This window comes from Nicotiana sylvestris, chromosome 3, assembly GCF_000393655.2.
Source record: "Nicotiana sylvestris chromosome 3, ASM39365v2, whole genome shotgun sequence".
Lineage (NCBI taxonomy): Eukaryota > Viridiplantae > Streptophyta > Magnoliopsida > Solanales > Solanaceae > Nicotiana > Nicotiana sylvestris.
In genome coordinates, this window is record NC_091059.1 from 27,648,360 (window position 1) to 27,676,024 (window position 27,665).

Below are 27,665 nucleotides of genomic sequence, written 5' to 3' on the forward strand. Positions count from 1 at the left end.
AAAACTGATCGTATTGTATTGTCAAAATTCATTGTATCGGGACATGAAAAGCCCCACTTTATGAAACAACCAAATCGGTGTGGTGGGATTGTTTTGCATTTTTCTTTCCAATTACGTCCACACTAATTATTCTATATTTCAATTTTATCCTTTACCCTATTATTTATATTATACTTCATCCAACTACGTACTTTGTCTCCATCCTTGTGGCGTGCATTTTTTTTTTGGTTCGCTTTCTCTCTTTTTTTTCTTTTACATAATATATGATTTGCTTAGGTTTCTGCCATTCCAAACACCAGAAATTGAAGGTCCGTTGTCTAACTCTGTTTTGATGGGGCTATAATTTTTTTTTTTTTTTTTTGTATGAAACAAGTTTGGTGTTTTAGCTACTATGGTAGAATGATGATTCCCTGCGAAGAAGATGGGGAGGTCAAATAAATAAATCATTTTTTATGAGTAGTTCTTAATAAGCATTGTATATAAAATAATTGAGAATATTTTAGTAAATATAATAGAACAGTGCAGTACAGTACAATATAGTCAAATCAAATAATAAAGATGTTATTTACCAACAGCAAACAGTACAATATATTCAAACGTTGTATCCATCAAAACGATATAATACAGTACAGTATAATATAATACATTATAAAACGATGGGTAACAATGATCCAAACAGATTGTAAGATAAAGGTAGGGTTGTTACACACTAATCTCTTAAAAAAATTGCTTCTGGGATTATACTGAGTTTGTTATTGTTAGTATACGCCGTACCAAACGTCTTCTGTCACTTCTTTGTAAAATCACATTTGATCATCTGCACCGCTGGTACGAAACCCCCTCTTTTCCCCCAAAGTGACCAATATCTCTAACCCCAAAAAAATCAAAGGCTGATCGCTTTGTATCCTTGACTTTCTCATTTCATACAAATACATCTCCTTTGCTTGCTGCAGCTGAAAAGCTTTAATCTTTTTTGAACAATAAAGCTCTCTTCCATCTGTCATAACATTAAATTTTTATTCGAATTTCAAATCATGGGGTCCACAGAGTCACGTGAAGGAAGAAGAAGCAAATACTCATGTTTGGCATGCTTCAGTACTGTACTTCATTGAGAAGAGGATCAAAGCTGAAAGAGGAAAGGCAGTGATTCAATTGTAGTGATAATTAATGGTGATGTTTCACTAGAAAGGAAATAGCTAGTCTGTAACCTACCAAATACATTGAACTCAATTACCACGTTTTTGTTTTGTAGTGTGATAATAAAATCTACCCCATAATTATCGAATTTTTACAGCTGTAAAACCATAAATGTTTCATCATTTATAAGGGAGCCAAAAGAGCATAAGCCAATCTCGCTCCTTAAAACCACCAAAAACTTATTTGCAACTTGATATTTGTATTACAGATTATGTGTGTTTGTAGATTTTTATTTTTTATTTTTTTTACTTAATAATTGTTAATTTATTCGCAACTGCTTTATTTATTTTTAGAAACAGACTCTCTGCGTTCACAGTAAAAGTAAGGGTAAGGGTAAGGGTAAGGGTAAGGGTAAAATCTGCGTATACATTATCCTTCTCATACTTTGCTAGTTTATTTGTATGATTATACTGAGTTTGTTGTTATTGTATGGGTCCAAATTTGGACGACCACGACTATTGACAAATACGACAAACGACGAGATTTTCTTAGCTCAACGTCCCATGGAGGACGACAGACAAGCGAACAGAGATTGCATGACCTTTACAGTAGTGTAGGCCCGATAGGGGGCACTAGGAATATTCTGATATATCTTTTATGGTTCAGAAGGGGTTTGTCCCTTATATATAGCGGAAAAACAACCTTGTAAAGGGGCCTTTTTTGCTTTCTCAGCTAAGAACACTGACTGTAATACTTTTCTACGTAAAAGATCGGCATCCTTGATGTTCGATCATTCATCTTCGCACGATCAAAAATATTATTCATTGTGTTCATCTTTTATACCCTTGTTTCTAGAGTTTATTATACTTAGCTAAGATTTACCTCTTCATCTTCTTTAATTGATTTATTCAAAAAGGTTCCAATATCTTTTGAGTTAAACAATTTGGCGTCGTCTGTGAGGATTTCTATAGCTGAGATTTTAGCTTCGTCTAGATCCTTGAAAGAGATAATCACCTCTTCTTAGCCTCGCAAAGACCAAAAATGGCAGGAAAGGGGGAAGCAAGATTAAAGGCAGTAGTAGGTGTTACGAACAACCTTCTGGATTCCATCAACGAAGTCGGCAGGGAAGACAATGAAAACGCAACGCCAAGCGCTACACCTGAGGGAGATACCTCACCCCCTTCCCCCGCACGAAAATGTGACTATCTCGCGCGGGAGGAAACCTCAACATCTGCAGCAGGAGAAGCACCACCGGCTGTGAAAAGGCTATTAGAAGAGTGGTTGACAAACACCTTGAGCAACATACTCGACAAACCCGTTCAAAGGGATATCGGAGGCACAATACACGCAAAAATCGCAACTGTCGCCGATGAGCTAGAAACTCCACGCTCAGGTAACACTCATATTGTCATTGATGCAGGTAACGATGCACTTGCAGCCATCTTAAAGAAAATAGAAGAAATGGAAAACGAGAACAAAGCGCTCTGTGATCTGATGAAGGAGAATCAGGAAAGGGTCGATAAAATACCGGTGCTCCGAAGTTGCTGCCGAAACGTGATGTAGGCCGATTCGTCAAGCAGCCATATAGTGAAAGGGCAGCTCCCCACTCCATTTCAAAAACCTTCAAAATGCCGCCATACTTGAAAATATACAATGACACCACGGACCCGGAAGATAACATAATTCATTACATCACGGCAGTAAAAGGCAACGACCTGTCAAAGGAACAGGTGTCATCGTGAAAGTACAAGAGGGGGGGGTGAATTGTTGCCTAATTAAAATCTAGTCGACTAATATAGCTATTACTTGAGTAATCCGTGAGACAGAAGAAGTAAAAGCTGTAAAGAGCAATAGTAAGACACACACGATTTATACTGGTTCGGTACTGTTGTGGTAGTTACATCCAATTCCCTTGGGTCACAAGGGTTTCTTTAAGATCTTTGAATAAATTTACACAAATGATGGTATCTTTGTGTATACCATCAGCTTATAGAATCAACAATTGAGTTCTAGTTAAGTGACACAACTTTCTTTTGTACTCTAGATCTCTCTATCTTTTGAGACACTGATAACTTAGGATTACAGTGTTTGAACTAAGACGTCGACAGATTTGGAATACTTTTTTTGTAGTTGCGTGGTCTTCTTCTTGAGAGAGCTTCCTTTTATACTAGAGAAAAGAGCCATTAATTCCTTATTAGAAACGGGAGGCATAAGATCTTTGATTAAGGATTTTGACCCAAGAGATGCCTCTTTGAATCTTGCTCTTTGACTGGCCCAGATTCGAATGTGACTTTCCATGTCACGATTGATTTCATAGAGAGATTTAGTGAGCGAATTCTTCGAAACTGGAATGATCAAGATTTGGTAATCTGAGTTCCCTTAAGAGAATTCTCAATTCTTCGCAACAACATCCAATTCAAACAAACAATGTTTTTTGAAAACCTAAATTCGAATTCAAAGCTTCAAAGCTTTTTAATGGTTGTCAATGGTGGAATTGCTGCTCTCTTTTCCTTTGCTTTACATTACTGAAATTTGGGATTGAGAGATAGTGAGAGACGTAGAGAGAATTCTCAATTCTTTGCAACAACATCCAATTCAAACAAACAATGTTTTTTGAAAACCAAATTCGAATTCAAAGCTTCAAAGCTTTTTAATGATTGTCAATGGTGAAATTGCTGCTCTCTTGTGCAAGATGCGTGGGGGAGGGGGTGAGATGTGGAGAGAGAAACGTGGGGTAGTGGAAGATATGTTAGAGTAATTTTAGGAAACTAATTATTATCATTAATTCCCTTAAAATGTACATAAATGGTAATTGGGTATATAAAATGTAATTATAGTAAAACTTGAGTAGGGAGGGTAATATAGTTTCATATAGTGTATAAGAATGTAAAAATTCTATATAATTTTACACAAATGATGGTATCTTTGTGTATACCATCAGCTTATAGAATCAACAATTGAGTTCTAGTCAAGTGACACAACTTTCTTTTGTACTCTAGATCTCTCTATCTTTTGAGACACTGATAACTTAGGATTACAGTGTTTGAACTAAGACGTCGACAGATTTGGAATACTTTTTTTGTAGTTGCGTGGTCTTCTTCTTGAGAGAGCTTCCTTTTATACTAGAGAAAAGAGCCATTAATTCCTTATTAGAAACGGGAGGCATACGATCTTTGATTAAGGATTTTGACCCAAGAGATGCCTCTTTGAATCTTGCTCTTTGACTGGCCCAGATTCGAATGTGACTTTCCATGTCACGATTGATTTCACAGAGAGATTAAGTGAGCGAATTCTTCGAAACTGGAATGATCAAGATTTGGTAATCTGAGTTCCCTTAAGAGAATTCTCAATTCTTCGCAACAACATCCAATTCAAACAAACAATGTTTTTTGAAAACCTAAATTCGAATTCAAAGCTTCAAAGCTTTTTAATGGTTGTCAATGGTGGAATTGCTGCTCTCTTTTCCTTTGCTTTACATTACTGAAATTTGGGATTGAGAGATAGTGAGAGACGTAGAGAGAATTCTCAATTCTTTGCAACAACATCCAATTCAAACAAACAATGTTTTTTGAAAACCAAATTCGAATTCAAAGCTTCAAAGCTTTTTAATGATTGTCAATGGTGAAATTACTGCTCTCTTGTGCAAGATGCGTGGGGGAGGGGGTGAGATGTGGAGAGAGAAAAGTGGGGTAGTGGAAGATATGTTAGAGTAATTTTAGGAAACTAATTATTATCATTAATTTCCTTAAAATGTACATAAATGGTAATTGGGTATATAAAATGTAATTATAGTAAAACTTGAGTAGGGAGGGTAATATAGTTTCATATAGTGTATAAGAATGTAAAAATTCTATATAATTTTACTTTACCCCCCCCCCCCTCTCCCGCCTATCTCACACGCAAGTTGTTTTTGAAAAAAAATATATTATACATAGGAGTAAGGGAAGGGATGAAGGAAGGAATTATAAGATAGAGGATCAAAAGGGTTAGTTTTGTGGCTCTTTACAAAACTTATTTTTAATTTTATGACCTTATCTCTTCTTTTTTATACATGTGAGATTTACTTTTACACGTAAAAGATATATTTTTTTACAAGATCTAAAAAGTCATTTTCTTTAATTATAAATTGTAAAGTGACATGACGTACAAATAACACAAAATTTAAGTAGTCAACCAACTGAACTACTAAAATTTCCCAAAACGTGCTCTTTTGAGTCACTTCAATTTCTTTCTTAATTAAAATTGTCTTTTAATTATCTCTTTCTATATTAGTGTATATGCATTCAAAAGTAGTTTCAAGTCTCTTTGTTACTTCTCCTCTGTTTTTATAAATCTCTTTGCTTCAAAAATTGAAGGCTCTTGCTTCTTGGTTTTCCAGTTGACTGTGAGTCTCTTGCGGAAGAGTTTTCGTTGGTTTTCTCTTTTATCCAGGTGACTAGTGTCTATGTAGCTTGTAAAAGCTGTGGAAGTTCAGTCTATAATTTTCATTGTGACAACGAAGATTGTATTTTAACATACACGTATATGCATTTGACTATTCAATTGGTTGGGTTTAATTTCTGGTTTTCTTCTAGTGCTTGTGCATTTTTTTTAAAATCAACAAAATTGTGGTTTAATGTTGATTGATGCAGGTGCATATTTTGGAAGATGGATTCGGGCGAAGCCTCTGTTCCGAGGAGGCGGACCAGACAACAATGGGATAAATACTTTCTTGAATTGTACGAGAAAAAGAAGGGGTTGAGTCAAAGTGGTAATCCTCCTAAGATTTCTTGAATGAAAACAAAAGATGAAAAAAATGGACAAAGGAAAAAACAGTGTGAACGATAGGAAAAGGGTGGAAATGTCTGACATCATTATCATTAAGTAGGCCGAGGCAGTAGCATAAGAGAAGGGCTTTTCATACTCCTTAGTTTCTTGTAGTAGTAGTTGTAATGGTGTTGAGATATAGCAGTTGTAATGGTGAGTTGGGATAAATTTGTGCCGAACTCGCTGTATTCCATCGGATACCTGTTGCTACTTGCACCATACATATATCATGTAATTGACAAAACTTGTGTATTTTTCCGTTTTCTTTAGGAATGTAGAAAATGAGGTACTCCTCTAGTACCATACATTTATGTTTGCTCGCGTACCAACTTTCGGTAGTAGTCAGAGCATTCAAGTACAATAACAACATACCCAGTATAATCTCACAAGTGTAATTTGGGAAGGGTAATATGTACGCAGACCATACCCCTACCTGGGGAGGTAGAGAAGCTGTTTCCGATAGACCCTCGGCTGAAGAGAAGGTGGAAAGGAAGAAGGGAAGAAGAAGAAGAAGAAAGAGGGGGAGAAAGACATATGAGGGAGACAAAAGACAAGGAAAAAGAAGAGAAAATGTAGCATCAGATAGTAACAATCAGGGAGCAACAATTTCTAGTAAAAGAGAGAAAGAGTAGCATCAAATAATAATAATCAGGGAGCAACAATTTCCAGTAGCAATTTACAAAAACACTAGACTTGTTTGCTAAGTACCAGTAATAATAACAAACTAAAAGGAAGTAACATTCAACCAACAACAAGAATAATACTAGTACTATTGGTAACCTAGGAGAAACTCAAAACTACCTGTCAACCCGCCACCTTAATCCTCGACCTTCACACCTTTCTATTGCTAGTCATGTCCTCGGTTAGGTAAAGCGCCGACATGTCCTGTCTAATCACCTCTCCTCAATACCTCTTTGGCATGCCCCTATCCTTCCTCAAACCCGCCATGGTTAACCTCTCACACCTCCTAACCGAGGCATCTATGTCTCTCCGTCTCACATGCCCAAACCATCGCAGCCTCGATTCCCACAATTTGGCTTCCACTGATGCCACTCCCACCTTGTCCCTAATAACTTCATTCCTGATCTTGTCTTTCCTGGTATGTCCACATCCATCTCAACATCCTCATTTCAGCCACGCTCATCTTCTGGACATGGGACTTCTTGACGGGCCAACACTCAGCTCCATACAACATAGACGGTCTAACCAACATCCAGTAGAATTTACCCTCAAGTCTAGGCGGCACATTCTTATCGCATAAAACCCCCGAAGCTAGCCTCCATCTCATCCAACCCGCTCCAATGCAGTGAGTAACATCCTCGTCAGGCTAGTCAGAGCATTCAAGTGTTCACAAAATATTTTAACAGGAGCAATGAAATCTATTATAGAAAAGGCTACTCTCCCTGGACCATTTTAGTTGTCATATTTCTCTTTTCTACTCTTTTCTACGTTCCTTAAAAATTTATTAACAAGAAGGGCTTTTTGACTACTATACCCTTATTTACTCAGTCACATTAGATTTTCTATACTATGTAATTAATATTTTACTTTCAAGAAGAATTAATACTTGGGCTAAATGAGAAAAAAATAACAAATTATACCTAGATTTTCTGAAATTACAAGTATTTTTGACCAGTTACTTTAAATAACCACGACCACTAAATGGACCAAAGGGAGTATTTGTTACTGCTTTTTCCAATCCTGTTATTGTATCACATGTTTTTTCAAGTTATATATCATATACTAGCACTTATTGTTTGTTTATCTTTCTACTAAATTTTATACATATGAAAAAACACCTAGGTTTTTTGGTCTCTTATTAATAATTAAACTCCAATTTCCCCTGGTTTATTCCAACTCTATTAATCACCAGCTCATACCCTTCGGTGCAAGCTATCTTAGACTCATGTCAACTATGAAGGATTAATACACAGAAAAATTTCTCTATTTGTAATATAATTGCAGTAAAATCATCATTTATTATTTTTTCAACTATAAAGTCACTCAACTTTCACTTTATTTTCTAAAATCTTTCTTGCCAAAATCCAGTGAAGTTGACTGAAAAATACCCTATTTTAGAAGGAAAAAAAAATATATCATTGTAAACCTGAAAAGCTCCATGACCTAAATAAATCACTCAGATCAGAAAACCTACCCATGATATTAGAGAACGCATATCCTGACATGTGAGATTAAAAAGATCATATTTTGACCTATCATCCTTTCTATGGGTTTATTTATTTACTATCAATACACAGACCGATAGGACGTTCCTTTAACTTGTGGAAGTTAACTTATTAGCAACAAGAAGCCCAATGAAATCCCACAAGTGAGGTCTGGGAAGGGTAACGCGTACATTGAGAAGGTAGAGAGGTGGTTTCCGGTAGACCCTCGGCTCAAGGAAAGATGAAAAGAACCAGCGGATGAAAAAGTTAAACTTATTAGCAAATTCTTAAATTATTGAAAAGATGGAGCCGTCGAGCTAATTTTTGAAGATATGTTGAATTTGTGGAAGGAAGAACAACTTAATTTCTGAAAGAAAAAGCACGCACTCGTTGTCTATGCTTTCATCCAAAATGAGAGCTTAGACACTGACATTTATGAAAAAGATGGAGGAATAAGAGAGTGGCTGAGACAGTTCACATGGACATCATCTGTATGTTGGTGTGAGAATAGATTACTTCACATGGACATCATAGCCCGTAACATAATGCTCAGACTTAAACATTTAGTACTCAGTTCGGAGGTATTGAACTAGCCAACACAGTTTAGAGCGGAAAGACTCACCACTCAACTAAAGAGATTGCTGGAACTCCAGGTTGCACGGCTCCTGATAACTTTTAGCATAGGCCGATGAACATTGAGACTTGAGATGCCTATGTGTGCTCATGTTTAAGCTCCCTGAAAGTGAAACCTGGAAACCAATATGAGAGTAATTATTGTCGAACTAGACGTGCATAAGATTGGAAGGATCATCAAGCTCGTGGATAGTCTATTAAATAGACAATTTCGGGAGTAAGCTGAAGGTGTTTTCATGTAAGGCTTGGACTACTGCCATCTCAACCATCACAAAGGCCCAATATGAGAACTGTTTTCACAGGTTCAGAAAGGGGATGCAATTCCACCACTAATATCAGCAATAAACCTGCGTTTGTAAGTAGCTAGAGGAAACTATAAGTAATTCTGCCCAGCTTGCCCAACTTATGCTAGTTGTAGCCCAAGCCAGAGTTTAACAATCATATGCTTTGTCGGCAGACTCTGAGGGACCTCCGCAAGGTTCCTGAATGTTAGACCTACTGGAATTGAAATAATAGAACACCATCGGGTTGAAGGCGTATTTTATTTTAGTTACTTCAAAGAGAGTAGTCTTCGGAGAGTGAGGAGAGATGTCACACCTCGAAAGATTGTTGCCCTGATTGATAAAAAGCGAGCACCTGACTGAAGATGTATTTGTCACATTCTATCGTAAATTGAAGTACATTAGCACAAGGTCTTCATTTTACTACAGTTGCAGCTTAGAGGTGAAAGTTCTCTCACGCTGACAATGAATGGACCAATTACTTGACCAAAAAGATACCATCAGTAAACTGCATCTTTCAAAGTACTTTTTAAGAAAACAAGATGATGATCATGTATAATCAATTTGTACGGTCAAGTCCTGTATCCCTAATTCATGGTATAAGTCATGCACATATTGCAAAATAGGCCGATCATCAACTCCCTCCTTTACCTGTTCAACAATTAACCATAAAAGGGTGAGTTTTGGGAAGCCATCAAGTAGAGCAGCACTGTGTATCTTAGAAATGACTTCATCAGCACAAAGCAGACAAGTCATGTGTATCTTATAAATGACATTATAGAAGCACAGGTAGTACTGTTGCACACCATAAAGTCGGGTAATCACCTGCAATAAAATTGATCCAATTACATGACCAGGCACCAGTTCCCAAAAACGAGCTTGAGAAACTTCTGAAACATCTTCACAAGATGAAACCTAAGCACATTTGAAACAAAAATATTAAAGATAACAGTTTGGAAATGATGCAGTATGTATAAAAGAATGGAACATTCTATACTCATAAACCAGGACACCAAAGCTATTACACCATTGTTGAAACCAACAATCCTGCTACTCTACCCCCACCCAGGGAACAATTTTTTCTTTTTTCGCAAGAGAGCTAGCACATCCAATAAAATTCATGAGAGCTAGCACATCAAATAAAATTCATCTGCAGGACAATATTGCCCTACAATGTAAATTTTCCGATTGTATTTGAAAAGTTTGCTTTCATTTCAAAGCATAACAGCCGCTGCTACTTATCTCCGCCCCTAGTTAGCTAATATCACCAAGTAACGTATGTCAGTGGGGGAAAAAACACGCTATCCATCTTTACTAGTGTTGTCAAGGGCTCTCACTTGAAGACCACTTAACCCATGAAGCTAGGTACAGAACAGGTGTGCCTTCACTTCGCTTGGACTACGGTGCATGATCACCCATGGGCTCTATCTTGAAAAGAGTGGTAATAAACCACAATACTTTACCTAAATGCAAATTTTTTCAGTTCTTTCGTAATTTGTCTATATAATTGTAGTTTGGGTTTATAGTTATTCTTTTTGAAGTACATACTCCTTTTGTCCTTTTTCTCATTTGCGCCTTTCTTCATTAAAGCATGCACTCCTAGTAGCCTTCAGCGTTTATTCGGTTTTCGCCTTCAATAATACCAATCATACCTCAGACATCATGTTATTTCAACCTGGCCTAGTTTTACACTCCTAATGACCCCCATCATTACTATTGAATATGGTGAGCTTACAGGATTTGGCACAACTTTTATATTGAATTGAATTGGTTTGTGATAATTTTACCTGTCTCCAGCATTTGCTCAAGGCTGAAGATGGGATCCTTGGGGGTGCCATTTGGAGCAAGATGCCACCAGTAGCTCTGAAGAGTGGCATGACGAGGAAAAAAACTGTGGCGGAAACTAGTCCCAAACATAAGACTTCAGCATTCTTCACCCTGAAGCAAGAAAAAACAAGAGGTAAGCCAGCAAACAACCTTGCTTCTTTATCAGGGCCATCTATGGCAATGAATATCAAGAAAAAAAACAACTTTTGTAGTGAAGCAAAGAAAATTTACCCAAGTGTCAACAGCCAGGAAGCCAGGATCAGACCTGCACTGATAAATAAAAGGGTATAGAAAGCTTAAGATCTACGAACCCAGGACAGAGAATAAGATATTCGAGATATTGAGTAATTGATAAGATAGCATCTGAATCATGGATCCAGTTCATGTAATGAGCTATACAGGGTAATCGCTTACCTGCGAATTGAATCAGCCAGTACATGCAAGCAAACAGAGTGATAATTCATATCTTCAGCTTTTCTATAGACTGCAGGCAAAATAGCACATCAGGAATCTTCAATGAAGTCAAGATAGTTTATGTAGCTCAACTGGCAAAGGCTTCTTAAAATATTGAAACCCATATTGTATTTAGACACTCTAGATTCTGCTCGACCATAGGACAATTGAAACAAATGAATCTTGAAATTTCTCCCCAATAGGCTTGCTTAACTGATATCATATTATTGTGAAACATAGACTGCTATAATCATTTTTGGAAATTTATAATTAAGATATTTCAGAAAATAGTACACAAGTATTCTGGTGAATCTCTGCTTAGACTATTTTTTTTCTTTATTTTGGAATGTACAAAAATATTAAGACTCCTGTAGTCTTTCTTTCTGCTGATGTAGACTTCTTTAGTCAAAAAGGATTTGAAGCTTTAATTTTAAGCTAGCCTTGTCTTTAGTCAAGGACTAACATCATTAAAAAGTTATCCCTGGATTTTTATGTTAATCATAGATTGGTTATATACTTCAAAGAGAGAACTTAGCTCTTAACTTATCCACTCCTCGCAATGAGCATCGACCATGCTTAATTTCCAAAAGGAAAGGATAAACTATGATACATGAGAATCTCTCTCTCTCTCTACAGAATTTTGATCGCAAGCAGGAGGCTTACCAAGATTAATACGTGCATAGTTCCTGAAGAACCAAACACCAATGAGATTCACCAGCAAGTTTGTGACAGCAGAGACGATCAAGTAATGCCTACATGCAGACTTCAATCAGGCACAGTATAACAATATTTACAACAACAATTTACACAAAACCTTCAGAAAACAGCCAAAAGTCTGCCTAAAGTGACAATCGTTTTGCCCTAAGAACCTAGAAGGAAAAATTAGTTAAACGGAGCCCTGCCAGTCCCAGATAAGGGAATAGACCCAGATTTCTTTTCCCTTTGTTTCAACCCGTGAAAATGCTAAAAAATTGTCTAAGTGGAGGCGATGGCCTATTTGGATTTTTAAAAACTTCTGGGCTGACTTAAAACCTAAAAAATAAAGGTCCAATTTTGGCTCCAAACACCTGGGTCCTCTAATTAAATGGTCTTCGACCAAGACTCAAATGAGGAACTAGATACCAACTTTTAATCCTTCAATATATAGACCCCTTCTAGGATTAGTGATAATCAATCTACGCGAAATACATTAAACAGCCCCTTTAAGTTGTCCTCAACGATCATCCAGCCACCTCAATTGGCCCCTTTGTCACTTAAACACTTCAAGTGGCTATTAACTGTATCAAGTAAACACCTCATATTGAGATGTAAAGTTACGTGTATTTTAGTTACATTTGGGCGCGTGAGGCTTTTATCAGAGACTTGTTCTCTCTTATTTTTAGAATTACAACAACAAACCCAGTTTGATCCCAACATGTGGGGTCTGGGGAGGGTAGTCTGTACGCAGACTTTACCCCTACCTAATGCAGGTAGAGAGGTTGTTTCCAATAGACCCTCGAATTTCTTATTTTTAGAATTTAATTAAATTTTATACCTGAGCCCCATACTACATTATCATATTTCCTCACTCAAAAACCTTTGAGCGATAATACCAGGCTTTTTCCACCCAAATTCCATATGAACCTTCCTCACCCCATCATCATTAGCTCCACCACCTTAAACCACCACCTTCCACCATAAATCCACCAACTCTATTTCAAACTGGACGCAAAAAAACTATAAAAGACAAACAGAAGCTCACATCTAGTTCAGCCATGGATAACCTCTTAAGGTTCAGCCGTTGATTTCTACTTTTTCACTTTAACACTATAGACCATCAAGGTTCATCCATGGATGATAACCTTCAAGACCACTGCATTGGGCGCCACTCTTTTAGCCTTTGGGTTTCTAAATTCGTGATTATCCCTAAACACAGAGGAGAAAAGAGAAGAAGTGAGGCAGAACAGAAAGCAAGTTGGATTTGCCAACCCATTTCCTTTTCCTTGTGGCTGTTGCTCTTTTACACTAAGTTGCTCGGATTCGGGTGCGGGCATCCGATACGGACACGGATCCGGCTGTCGGATTCAGCAAAATATAAATTTTGAGATTCGGGGGTGCGAATCCAGGTATGAATATGGGTGAGGGGTTCGGCTAAAAATAATCAAAATTATAAAAGATAGAGTTATAAAGAGAAGAAGAAAGTCATTCAAGGCCTTCCACCAACTCTCCATCTATATTGTTGCTATTGTCTACCAGAAGTCCGAACTCAGAACACGACCTCTTGAATTCTCGATTTTTCTGAAACACAAAGCAACAAATATGAGACAAAAGTACTACAATATTGAAGGTATGCCATTTCCCATGTCTTAAATCTGTTTTATTTTTAATTTTGAGAAATCAAAATCTCAATTTCCCCCTAAATTTGTCGATGGACTCAGGTCAAAGTATCCGAAGTTAGTTGACCGAATCTGGGACGTATCCCGCTCCCGCTCCCGTCCCGTGTCGAGACGCGTGCGGCACCAAAAACGAAGAGTCCGCGCAACTTAGCTTTTACATATATAAATTGTTAATTATTGGAATATTTTCTTTCCTCACAAGGTAGGGGTAAGGTCTGCGTACACACTACCCTCCCCAGACCCACGGTGTGGGATAATACTGGGTATGTTGTTATTGTTGTTATTGGAATATTTTATGTCCTACAATGGCATTGGTTCTGTTGAATTAGGGAACATGTACTCCAGAGGCTCTTCAGGTGACATCTCCGGTTCCTTTAGAGGAGGTGTCGGGAATAATCAAAGTTTTTTCGATTTCTAGAATCCTAGTACATTGTAGATCAGAGAGTTTAGAAGAATCTATATATTGGTATATATGGAGTTCCTTAGCAAAAGCTTTAGGGATCTGAATAATGGGATAGAAGAAGTAGAGGTTTCTACTCTCTGATATGCAGCGTGGGATCCTAGAAATCAAAAATATGTGTGTATATATATACACACACATATTTCCCCTTCATTCACCTTTTTTTTACTAAAGCCTACACTTCAAGTGTGCTTTGCACTTAAAGTCCCAATAAACCTAGAGCGCTTTTTAGAGCTTTTCGTCTTTGACAACACTATTGCTAAAATAACAGGATTACAAAATAATTTCTTAATCCAGAAACTTAATTACACGAATAGATTGAAGAAAAAAATATCACCAGCAAGGCATTACCAAAAAAATAACAAAAACTTCAATTTTTTCACCACAGCAACATAGATTGATCGAAAAATATAGCAATTTTTTTCACAAAGCATCACAGAAGCATATTATTACAAAAGTGTTGCTTGAAGAAAAATAATCTCTCCATTTTGTGATAAAGCAATTGGGCAAGTGATCCTCTTGTGGCTATATCTTTGCAGGTTGACCATTATTTCTTTTCTTTCTAGATACATATGCTACCCCGAAATCTTTAGTCTGGCTTCGACTCTTTTTGCGTGGTCGAGGATTTTTTCAACGAAAGCTAGCCTCAATGCATTTACTAATGCCTTATTCATGAAAGTTTGCCACGAAAAAAGAATTGTTTCACAAGATGACTGGCTGGGCTATGTTGCAGCACACTGCGTATGACCAAAATTGCTGAAAACAACGACAGGCTACTCGAGGTCTCATCATCATTGTCCTGACAATCACTATTCATACAAGATTCTCCAAAATCATCTATGTGGGTATATCCTTCATCGAATGGTCATAGTGGTGGGGGTAGAGGTGGCATTGCATTAGTGGTGGTGGTGGTAGTGATGCTGCTACAGCATTTGAAGCTCTGTTAGATTCTCAACCAGAGTTATCTTTAGAAGGGATCTAGAACCATCCCTAACAACACCAAGAAGATATAAATGGACATGATTGTCTGTCTTTATGTATTGAGGAGCTATTTTCCCCTTACAGGCGCAGAACTAATCGACACATCGCTCGGCGAGCTTCTCAAATGGCAACTTTCAATGACTCTTTCAACCAACCCTTCATAGGTAGCTTGCCTACTCAGTGCAATTGGTACCATCACCTTTGAACACCTAATCCAGTAATTTGGAGTCTCCACACATTCACCCAAATAATTTCCACCCACTACTACAAAGTCTTCCATACCATCTAGACTAAAGCTAATACAACAATAAATTATCTGTAATAAACTAAGAATGACTTCAACCTGATAAACCAACTGGATTGAGGCTAACAAAATAAGAAGACTAGGGCTAATAAAAAATGGTTTGTAATAAACAAAGAAGGGTCGATTACTTGGTACAATAAATCTGAAGAAACAGAAAATCAGATCCTCAAAACTGCAAAGCAACAAGAGATTTTACAACTTACTAGATGAAAAAAATCAAGGAATATATGTATTATAATTAATGACCAAGCAATTGCACTCAGAAAAATACTCTCCAATATCGAAAATTTGAGTAAAGCTTTCTGGAAAAAAAAAGAAGATATATCCGAGCAGAATGAAGGGGACGAATAGAAGGAGCTATAGAGGCTTTTGGACAAGGAAGAAATGCAAATAGAACCACTGAATTTGAGCAATTTTACGGCCTAGAACGAGCTGTGAGAGGAAAGAAAGACGGCAATGGTGGAAGAAGAAAGCAGCAATGAGGAGGAAGAAGCGGCGGAGAAGCAGGGATTTTTTTTCATTTTTGGTAAATTATCAATAATTATATTTGGACCACCTTGTATTTTTTAGAACTTCAAGGCTGCCTTTTAACTTGTCCATTTCATTACTTAAGATCAAATTGATTATCACTAATCCTAAAAGGGGCCTATATATTGTAGGATTAAAACCTAGGGTCTAACTCCTCAATTGAGTTTTGGTCAAAGGCCTTTTACTTAGAGGACCCAATTTATAAAACTAAAGGTTAATATTGCAATTATGTCCCTCGCTCATATTCTCCAAGAAGAAAGCGTCTTGAGTTTAAGAATAGATATTAAAGAACTACTTCGGCAGTAAATCTTCTCTCTCTCTCTTTTTGGTGAAGCAACTGTAAATCTTTTCTTATTCACCAAATATCTTTTTTTATAAGGTCTATTCAGAAAAATATCATAGTAGAGAAAAATAAGCTAATGTCTGAAAAAGGTGAGTCTCAGGATAGCTCATTCTACTTAATGAAAGATTCAGATAACCGCAAGCCTGATGAATCAAGTACGAAGCCTATCACTTATTGTCTAACAGATCAGTAACTGATCAAAGTTAACCACCATCCTCAATCAAACAACAGTAGAACCTAATTGTCTGACAATTTTAGTGATTTTGCATCAAAGGAGAACTCCAACTTATTTTTGTTAATGAAGATAAATTTAGTAATAAAAGAGCACAAAATCAATCACTTTTGTTTTGTGAACTGACAAGAAACTAGAAACTTTTTAGTTTTTACCAACATTTTTGGTGCACTTACTTGTGCTCAGATTCATCTTGTATAAATGCATGAAGTGCTTCCACAGCCAAGGAGAATGACAAGAACAATAGGAACAGCTGCCTACATAAGCAATACATGAGGAATATGCCATGTTAGCCCATATAAATGCAATCACACAGACGGCATCTAAAGACACAGTCTAAAAAAGAAGCAAGATACACTTTTCTTGAGAATGAAGAAGAAGCAAGATACATTTGGAGATGGAAAATAAAATTTGCGTGCATTTCTTTCTCCCTATGGGTTGGGTGGGGGTGACAATACGACAAGTAACATGAATGGTATATTGGTCATGTGAGGTTTTACAAGTGGACAAATAGATTAACCTATTGAGATAGATTCCTATACAAAATATATATAGATATATGCTGACACACACACGACCTTTCATGTGACAAATTTGATTGTAGTTAGAATTCAAAAAGTTAACTGGACTTTTACAATGATGATAGGGAAATATATTACAGTAGTTGCTGAGGAGTTAATTTACTATGAAAACATAACAATTAAATTCTTAATATTTTTGAAATTCTACCCAATAAAATTGGGAAAAGGGGAACAGTTAAAGCAATAAAGACACCTGCAAAGCAGGTATTTTTAGTGTGTCGATGCACATGGTGACAGCATGAACATGAGAAGGGTGGAGGCAATCTAAGTTGCTCCGACACGGCAGTTTAGGTGCCGCACCCGTCTCGACACGACCCTAGTATGGGTGTGGGTATGGGATCTGTACCGGATCTGGTCAAACAATTTTGGGTACTTTGACCATAACGGACAGAAAAATTCGAGACAAGATATAATTTGATTCCCGAAATCAGAACCAAAACTAGCGAAAATTTGAAGAAAATAGCATACCTTATTTAGAAAATCAATCATTTACTTATCTACAACTTGAGAATAAAAAAGAAATTCACACTTTACTAGCTATACGTAAGTATTCCACAAAAATTTTCATAATTTAGAGATATTTTTATATTTTTATTTTATTTTCAATTATTTTTAGCCGGATATCCCCCCCGGATCCATACTAGGATCCGTATCCCCGAATCTTAGAATTTACGTTTCAAAGGATCCGACCTCTAGATCCGCACCCCTGTCGGACACCCGTACCCATGTCCGAGCAACTTAGGAGGCAATCAAGTTAGGACGTGAATGCAGGATGATGACATTCTAGAGGGAGGTTCTCAAATATATCTCTAGATCATAGGTCGATATAATATACATAAGAAAAATAGGGAGAGATCTCCCTGCAATTGAATGAAAGAAAACCAGGAAGAAATGAGTAGGCTGAAAGAAAAGTTGTATATGTTCATTTTCTTTTGTAAATATATGTTCATTTCTAAAGCATACATCATTAGTTTCATGTCTTTACACTATTTTCTTCTTGCAGATCCTCTGCCCTACCCCTTTCCGTCACAAATTCTTTTCAAATAGTACTGTTACTTCTCCTTGTTCTCTAACCTCATACATTTAAAAAGTAAAATGTAAGAACATAAAGTTCTCCTTTAAACACAAGTTGCACGATATTACCTGAAACTACTTTTTTTTTCAAACTGTAATATATTGCCTGACAACAACTTCTGAGGCGCTAATATGCCGACAATCAATACGCTTTCAGAACAGGTACATGAAAAACGTATGTGTTCAATTTCTTTAATAAGCATATGTTCATTAAATCATTTTTAGTATAGACATCCTTATTTCCAATGGCGTAGCCACATTGAGTGAAGGGTGTTCAACTGAACAACCTTCATTGGAATATTATACTAAGTATATAAAAAAGTATACTATGTATATAGGTCAAAATTAACTTTTTATAAATATATATTAAACCTTGAACACCCTTTGTAAATTTTTTGACTTCGCCACGGATTATTTCATGTCTTACACTATTTCTCCAAGCAACTCCTCTTTCCCATCCCAAATTGCACTTAACGACTTTTGTAATTTTTGCTAAATATCTAACCTTTTTTATTTGCTAAACAAAAGTAAAGATAAATGCCTCTCATAAAAAAAGTTGCTTGATATTACCTGACAACTACTTCTGGGATCACTAATATGCTGACAACCCTTAAACTTCCAGAACAGGTTCGTGTAGCTAGCTGACACCAGGTTTACCCAAAAAAAACAAAAAAAACAATCCTCTATGCTTCCCCTGATTGAAAGGTAGATCTCTTAATTGAGGACTCAATGGTGTAAATCTTTATATTTTTGATTGTTTAATGGTTTAACTCTTTAATTACAAGCAATATCCAAGTGATTTGCACAATTTTATTTAATAAAGAGTCTTTCACAGATATAGCTTCTTTGACATCCTACCCATGTAAATAGCAAAGCAATACAAGAATTGCAAAAATTATGCAATCCGGAGATAACTGGGTGTGAAAAGACACTTTTAATGGAAGAATTGGAAGTTAAATGCGAAAGAAAAAATTATGATGGTGTCATGTACTTACAGCATTAGTGAAAGCAGACAAGACCTCGAGCCTTTTGTACCTGATGACGACAACAACAACAACATAATGGAACATTGTACTAATTGGTCATAATTGTTCAAATGAAGGTGTTAATTGTTAAGAGATCGATCTTGTGTCTAACTCAACCCCAAAAGTTAGTTTGAGAAGTGAGGATTGCCCAAGACCGTATAGGCAGACAACAACCCATTTCTTCCAGAAATATGGGACATTTAACACTCCCCCGCATGCACAAAATTGGACATCTGAAGCGTGGACAGCATAATATGGAGGTTCAACATTAGGTAAATAAAGAATATTAGTGGGTCTGGCACTAAGACCATGTTAAGAAATGCACCTTTAGGTTTAACTCAACCCCAAAATCTAGCTCAAGATTGAAGATTGCTCACGACCACCATATAAGGAGACAACAACTCATTTTCTCCACCAATGTGGGACATTTAACAGAATGGACTTATTATGATGGGTTGGAGTGCTAGATAAACTGTGAGCAATTCTCTTAATTGCAAATGTTAGACAAGCTGCAGAGATATTCTTAATTGGCTTAACCTAAGAATTCTAATTGCCTTTCTAAGTTTGTCAAAAGCTATTGAAGTCAAGACCTGATAAAAACAGAGAGGTATCCTTTTGCCTTTTCTATTTTAGTTTTCCTTTTGTCTAATACTTCAATGACCAGCCTAAATTGCTTCTCCTTTGATAACCACCAAAACTCCTTTAACATATTTGCCCGCTAAAATATTTCCCATCATGTAAGAAACATTTGTATCTACTCATTTAACCAACTGCACTGACAAGTCACCAAACTTCAATAATGAGCACGTGAAAAGGATTAACACACAGCTGGGGGGGGGGGGGATGAGGCTTAACTAACAAAGAATTTCATATGATGATAAAGTTCAACTCTCACCCATAAGTGTAAACGCGGTCGGGCTTTTCTCTAGAAGCGGCCATTGCAAACAATGAAAATGTCAAAAGGCCACAACCAAAGGTCAAATGAAATGCATCTGATACCAACCCTGAAATTACACCAGAATCAAACAAAATTCTACAAAAGATACTAAGCAAGAAATAATGACTAAGTGGGAAACTAAAGATTCATAGACTGATAAAAATAGGATACTAGATATCATTAGCTATTATTTTCCTTTTTGTTTTATCTTTTTATTTGATTATGGTGGGGTGCAATAGGGGAAAGTGGAAGGGAGGCCTACAGTGGGCTCCCCAGTCAATCCATGTTATAACTTGTTGCTTCATTATAGTCACTAACTTTTCTTCTTTTCTTTTCTTTTTTTTTTCTCTTCAGGGATGGCGAATGGGGGAATAAATTTGAGATTGCTCATAAGCATTTTCAGTTCGCTTTTGAAAAACTTCTGTTGAGAATAGGGGCGGAGCAAAAGGGTGGCAAGGGGTTCAAAATTGTACTGCATGAATGGGGCAAAAAATGAATTTTATTGGTTATATATAAAACTGTTGAATCCCCTTGATATAAGTAAGATTTTAGTATAGTGACAAAAGGGATTTAAAAATTGTTTTAGATCACAGGTTCAGATTGTAGGTAAGATAATATTACTTTTTCAAATCCCCTTGTATGAATTCCTGGCTGCACTTGAGGAGGGACACCAAGAAAGGAGCAATCTCTAAGCTCGACCACAAAATGAATTTGAACAACATTGTGAAAATGATAACCTTTTTTATTGTCTTAAAGTTTTTGATTCCGCAAATGAATTGTTTTTAAGACACACACACATGAACTTGAGATTTCAACAATTCAGCAGATTATCTAAACATCTACAAGTGAAAGAAAGACTAAAACTTGCATACCTACTTGGCCAGAGAGAAGGCCAATACACAACTCCGCAGTAGAATAAGCTACATTTAGCGAAATCAACATAAATAACCTCCTCATCTGCTTATTCCCAGACATCACGCCTCGAAAAACCGATGACGCATACGTAGAAATCCTAAATTTCACATCCGAATCCTGCAACTTGCCAAATGCATGTTGTGGATAAATATTCGGCGGTATATCAATGCTCGAAACAGTTCGAGTAAGCAAAGGCTTTGCGGAATCGTTCGTTAATAAGGAAATCGGCGTGTGAGGCTCAGCCGATTGCTGCAACGAACTCTGCCGTGAAAATGCGAATCTCCGATCGCTGCCGTCGAAATCAAAATCGCCGCTCCACGGTTGTCTAGGAGAGTCGGATTCTAATTTCCTGTAATGAAACGACGGCGTATGACTCTGATTCATGTTTGAATCCTTTGGAATGGGACTCTTCTATTGCAAACGGAAAATACTAGAACTCCGAGCTGTATCCATATTCATCGAAAATTTGATGAATTATTCTGTAAAGCTCTAATTCTTCAAAGATATACAAACTGTGATGAAGATCTGTGATCTAGTAGAGTGAGTACTGAGGAGGAAGGAGAAGTATTAGGGTTTATGATTATGGAAATGATGGGGAAAGGATGAAGATGGTCAAATGACATGATATAGTCAAAGTAAACGCCTGGTCGGAGAAAACTGCGATAATCTTTCCAAAAAAATACTTTTTAGGTTTAAGTTTAAAAAAAGACAATATCAACTTTCAATTTACAATTTAAAAGAGAATTGAATTTGAATATATATTATAAAATAATTTAATAAAATTATTATTTTATATAAATAAAATATGAAATAGTAAAATATATATTGAATATTTTAACCAATATAAAATATAATTATATCAAAGTAATAATATTAAATATCTATAATTACTTCTTATTTATATGATTAAATATATCAAAATTCATCATTCAATATAAATTACTAAACATCAATAAAAAGAAGTGAACTATAGAGAGACTATTCGAAAGAAGAATAGGAGAATGAGAATATAAGTATATTAGAAATAAAAAAGAAAAAAAAAAGAGATGTTAGAAATTAAAATTTTGAAAAAGTCAAATTAATGAGAGATAATTTATAAAATATAAATTTTTGGTAGGAATAGTCTAGAAATTAATTTCCTGCTGCTAATTTTGCTTCCGAGACGAAGCTACAATTTGTAACATCTTTCCAAAAGTAAAAAAATTATTTTTTCTCAAAAACACATTCATTTTGGCCAAATACCTCAAATATTCAAAAAGTTATAACTCATGGTCATCCTCTTTTTTCACTCTACATATACGAGGCTAAATAAATTTGTTTTGGTCTCTACAACGGGGATTTATAAAGCTACAGTAGAGATGTTGTTGCACCAATTGAAGCCCTTAATCCTCATAGAATTGGCTTATTTTCAAATTCAATGAAAACAAACTACCTTCATTCTTACGAGTTGCGGCATAGGTAAAGGAGGGTGATGGGGAAGGTGGTGCGTGTGATGACCCAAAATATCATTTTTAAATTAAATAATTATATTGGTGTTTTAAGACCTTGAAAAATACTATTAATAATTCCTCGTCTTGCGTGCACAGTCCGTATAGTTTTCCGGAAGGTTTTTGTATGAAAATGGATTAAATTATAAATTAGAGCATTAAAACTCAACTGAGTTGACTTCGGTTAACATTTTGAGCAAACGAACCCGGATCTAAGTTTTGACCATTTCGTAGTTCCGTATCGTGATTTGGGACTTGGTCATATGCCCGAAATCGAATTCGGAGGTCCATAGATCAAATTATCGTCATTTAACGGAATCTAGAAATCAAGGCTAAAGACTTCTTAAGTTTGAACGGAGATTTGACTTTTGAGCAAACGACCCCGTAATGGAATTTTGATGATTCCAATAGTTTCTTATGATGATTTTGGTCTTAGGAGCATGTTCGGATTTGGATTTGGAAGTCCGTAGGACAATTCGACGCATTTTGGCGAAAGTTGGAAAATAGAAGATTTTTGGAAAAGTTTGACCGAGAGTTGACTTTTTGATATCGGGGTCGGAATCCGATTTTAAAAATTGAAACAGCTCCATTATGTCATTTATGACTTGTGTGTAAAATTTGAAGTCATTCCGGATTGGTTTGATATGTTTCGGCACAAAAATATAGAATTTGGAAGATTTGAAAACTCATAATTCAATTCGATGCGTGATTCGTAATTTCGGTATTGTTTGATGTGGTTTGAAGCCTTGATTAAGTTCGTATTGTATTTTGGGACATGTTGGTATAATTGGTTAAGGTCCCGAGGGCCTCGGGTGGATTTTGGAAGGTTAACGGAATGGAAATCGGACAAAAAAGGTTGCTGGAATTTCTGCTGCAGAAGCTATCTTGGACAACAACTGTGCAATCGTGGAGCCTATTTCGGAAGCTTATATCTCAAAATACATAAGGAATCTGTAAATTTACAAAGCATGAAAGTTGTAGCCCTTCCAGTTTTTGGAAAGCTAAACCATTAATTATTTGGATAGTTGTACAGAAAGTTATGATCAATTGAATAAGGGTTGGTAAAGCTGTTTTGAAATTTTCCAGAAATGTTTGATGCGAGGAGGCTACTTTGGAAGCTTATATCTCGAAATCTATAAAGAATCTGAAAATGTGCAAAACACGAAAGTTGTAACCCTTGCATTCTAGTTTCACAACATTAAACCGTTTGGCATTTGGACATTTGTACAGAATGTTATGATCAATTGAATAAGGGCTCGTAAAGCTGTTTCTAGTAGACTTTTAGTGACGAAAATGACTTTTAGTGACGGATGGGCAGAAACATTTAACCATAAAAATCAGTCACTTTGCCATTTCGTTTTGGAATTTTTGGAGCTCCGTTCTTGGGCGATTTTGGGCGATTTTCACGTGAAAACATTGGGGTAAGTGCTACTTATCCTATATTGATTATATTTCATGATTCCATATGCATTTACATCATGAATCCATGAATTTATGGAAGAAAAATCAGATTTGTAGTCAAATTTTCCAAAAATAAAAATTAAGATTTGAAAGCCAATCCGATATCGGAATTTAGTAATTTTGGTATGGTTGGACTCGTGGTTGAATGGGTTGTCGGATTTTGTGAGTTTCGTCGGATTCCAAGATGTGGGCTCCACGGGCGAATTTTAGTGCAATTTCGAATTTTTAATGGAAAATGTAGAATTTCATATGGAATTAATTCCTATAATTTTATTGACTGAATCGAATTGTTTATGACTAGATTTAAGAATTTCGGGCACGAATTCACGAGACAAAGGCTTGTTGGAATTTTGAATTGGTTGCAAAGCGAGGTAAGTGTTTGGTCTAACCTTAGCTTGAAGGATTAGGAGTTGTGTCTTATTTGCTACATGTTAATTGTGGAGTACGACGTATACGCATGGTGACGAGTATCTATACGTTGGTGTCAAGCATGCCCGTGAGTCTTGTATTATAATTGTTATGACTCTGTTGTGGTTTATTGCGCTTCATATGTTATTATCACCATTGTTCCCTTACCGGGATGTTTGTTTGATATTATTGTTCATCATTGTTATCTGCTTCCTATTATTTTTGTACGCTATATTGCACATGTTTATTTGGTAGTCTGGTCCTAGCCTCGTCACTACTTCGGCGAGGTTAGGCTATGCACTTACCAGCACATGGGGTCGGTTGTGCTGATACTACACTCTGCACTGTGTGCAGATACTGATACCGGAGTGCTTGGACCGCAGTGAGGGTGTTCTCTTCAGCCCACACAAGCGACACAAGGTAGTCCTGCAGACGTCCGCGGGCCTTGGTGTCACCTCCTATCTCTTCCTTTATCCTGTTTCCTTTACTCACTTCAGAAACAGTGTTTATTTTATCTTTCAGACTTTGTATGTAGTATTCGTAGACCGTCTGTGAAGCTGTGACACCAAATTCTGGGTAGAGTTGTATTTAGACTTCCGCAGTTTTGTATTAAGATAAATTGTCAGATTTTGTCTTCCGCTTAATTATTTTCGCTATTTGCATGATATCTACTCATCACTGATAATGGTTTAAAACTGGAAAAGGTTAAGTAATTAGGATAATTTGGCTTGCCTAGCTTTTACCAGTAGGCGCCATCACGGCTCTCGAGGGGGTGAAATCCGGGTCGTGACAAGTTGGTATCAGAGCTCTAGGTTACATAGGTCTCACAGTTCACAGATAAGCTTAGTTGAGTCTGAGGGATCGGTACGGAGATGTCTGTATTTATCCCCCAGAGGCTACGGAGTTAGGAAAGACTTCACATTTATTCTTTCATATCGTGCGATTTGGTTTCTCAATGCTAATTGAATTTCTATTCTGTTCTTTCGCAGATGGCGAGAACACGCGCTTCCTCATCCACTGACCAGCAGCCCGAGCCCCCAGTAGCAGCTCCCACTAGGGGCAGAGGGCGAGGCCGTGCTAGAGGCCGAGGTAGGGGTAGAGCTCAGCCCAGATCAGCAGTCCCAGTGGCGGAGCCTCAAGTTGAGTTTGATGATGAGGTTCTGGTGGGCCCAGCTCAGGTCCCAGAGGGGTTTATTGCTACCCCACTACTCCAGGATGCTCTGGTCCGTCTAGTGGGCCTTATGGAGAGTATCGCCCGGGCAGGCTTGCTTCCTGTAGCCCCAACCGTCTCTCAGGCTGGAGGAGGAACCCAGACTCCTACTACTCGCATTCCAGAGCCGGTAGCTCCCCAGTTTCAGACTCTAGCAGTTCAGCCGAGCATGGTATCTCAGACCGTCAATGGAGCAGCTATGTCTACCGATGCTTTGTGGAGATTGGACAGGTTCACCAAGCTCTTCACTACTACTTTCAGCGGTACATCTTCTGGGGATCCCCAAGATTATCTAGACAACTGTCATGAGGTTCTCAAGAACATGGGGATAGTTGAGACCAATAGGGTCGATTTTGCTACTTTTCGCTTGTCTGGATCCGCCAAGACTTGGTGGAGAGATTATTGTTTGGCTAGACCAGCCGGATCGCCAGCTTTGACTTGGGAGCAATTTACTCAGCTATTTCTGGGGAAGTTTTTCCCTATTACTCAAAGAGAGATCTATCGGAGGCAGTTTGAGCGTCTCCAGCAGGGTTCTATGACTGTTACTCAGTATGAGACCAGATTCATCGACTTGGCCCGTCATGCACTTATCATACTTCCCACCGAGAGAGAGGGTGAGGAGGTTTATTGAGGGACTTATTCAGCCGATTCGACTTTAGATGGCCAAGGAGATTGGGGGTGAGATTTCTTTCCAGAAGGCGGCCAATGTGGCCAGGAGAGTTGAGATGGTTCTATCGTAGGGAGGTGGTCAGGGGTCTGACAAGAGGCCTTACCATTCAGGTCGATTCAGTGGTACCTCATTTGGAGGTAGGGATTCGTATGATAGAGGCAATCCTCCTAGACCTTTTCAGTCAGAACTTCAGGTTTCTCACGGTACTTCAGGTGGTCGTGGTTCCCATATGCAATATTCTGATCAGCAACCCTACAGTGCACCACCAGCTCCTATCAGTGCACCGCCGCTTCAGAGTTTCCAGGGTCGTCAGCCCCAACAGTCGATGGTTTGTTTTACTTGTGGCAACACAAGGCACATTGCTAGGTATTGCCCTCGAGCACCGAGTGGCTCTCAGCATCAGGGTTCTCGTGCCATAGTTTAGGCACCGAGTGTTCCATAGCCCGCCCAGCCAACTAGAGGTGGGGGTAGAGGTATTAGAGGTGGAGCTCAGGCCGCTAGAGGTGGAGGCCAGCCAGCAGCAGGCCGTCCCAGAGATATAGTTTGGGGTAGTGGGGCCCAGCCCCGATGTTATGCTCTACCAGCCAGGCCCGAGGCTGAGGCTTCCGATGCAATTATCACAAGTACTATTCTAGTTTTTGGCAGAGGTGCTTCAGTTTTGTTTGATCCAGGGTCTACGTACTCCTATGTGTCATCTTATTTTGCACTGTATCTGGTCATGCCTATGAGACTTATTTGAAAATTCTTGTATGAATATTTCAGTACATAATTTGCCAAATTGTATTGTAATTATTGAATTTTAGCCTACAAGGTGTGTGCCCAAGTGGCGTTAAATTGTGAATCGTTAATTTGGGTAAGTAATTATGAGGTCTTCATGCTATGTTGTTAGTAAAGTGAAAGCTTGAAACAAGAATTTTGTTAACATGAGGTTAATTGGTGATGTTGTAATCTATTATGAACAACTATTAAGACCAGAGATGTGATTGTGATGCTTTGTCGGGTTGTGGAAAATGTTGTTAGGAGTTGTTTTGGTATTACTCTGACAGGTGGATAGTCCCAATTACAGGGGAGACTCTGCCGAAATTTCTGAAAAATTTGGGATATTGAGATGTGTAAAGAAAGAGATAAGTTACATTATGTGTTTGAAGACGGATTCTACTTCTCATTTAAGGACGTATGACCCTAAGTGAGGGAGAATGTAATACCCCGTATTTGATGGGTGCATAGGCATGAGTTGCTATAGCCAGTCGGAACTAATATCGTGTGTTGACGTGAAAATCGGACCTTTCTAGAAATGATTGGAGTGTAAGAAATTTGGTCTTAAAGTTTACAAATATGGATAAAGGAAATGATCTCAATTGAAATGGTGTTG

General features: G+C 37.4%; 1 protein-coding gene and 1 long non-coding RNA gene across 3 annotated transcripts; one reads left to right on the top strand and one right to left on the bottom strand.

Moving 5' to 3' along the window:
- Positions 1-537: 537 nt before the first annotated feature.
- LOC104216843 (metal tolerance protein C2) lies at positions 538-21,707 on the bottom strand. 2 transcript variants are annotated; one of them, XM_009766980.2, is made up of 11 exons: positions 21,015-21,706; positions 20,101-20,209; positions 19,176-19,215; positions 16,702-16,778; positions 11,966-12,054; positions 11,264-11,333; positions 11,081-11,119; positions 10,810-10,960; positions 9,848-9,937; positions 8,731-9,673; positions 538-1,126 (listed from the first exon to the last, which is right to left on the bottom strand). In XM_009766980.2, exons 1-10 carry the CDS (start codon positions 21,439-21,441, stop codon positions 9,572-9,574), a joined length of 1,194 nt encoding a protein of 397 aa, XP_009765282.1. In that variant the 5' UTR covers positions 21,442-21,706; the 3' UTR covers positions 538-1,126; positions 8,731-9,571. The 2 variants fall into 2 exon arrangements, with proteins under 2 accessions (XP_009765282.1, XP_009765283.1); XM_009766981.2 differs by lacking the exons at positions 538-1,126; positions 19,176-19,215 and having other exon boundaries at positions 9,379-9,673; positions 16,702-16,782; positions 21,015-21,707.
- On the top strand, positions 5,338-6,254 carry LOC104216842 (uncharacterized). The gene is made up of 2 exons (XR_708597.2): positions 5,338-5,568; positions 5,769-6,254. It is a non-coding gene; the product is annotated as an uncharacterized lncRNA (long non-coding RNA).
- Positions 21,708-27,665: the final 5,958 nt, after the last annotated feature.

Excerpts from the sequence above, each read along its gene's own strand:
- LOC104216843 (XM_009766980.2), bottom strand. The coding sequence starts at position 21,441 with ATGAATCAGAGTCATACGCCGTCGTTTCATTACAGGAAATTAGAATCC. Across the intron at positions 19,216-20,100 it reads GACCGCGTTTACACTTATGG|GTACAAAAGGCTCGAGGTCT; the intron begins GTGAGAGTTGAA and ends TGTCGTCATCAG. Across the intron at positions 9,938-10,809 it reads TGAGCAAATGCTGGAGACAG|GTTTCATCTTGTGAAGATGT; the intron begins GTAAAATTATCA and ends AAATGTGCTTAG.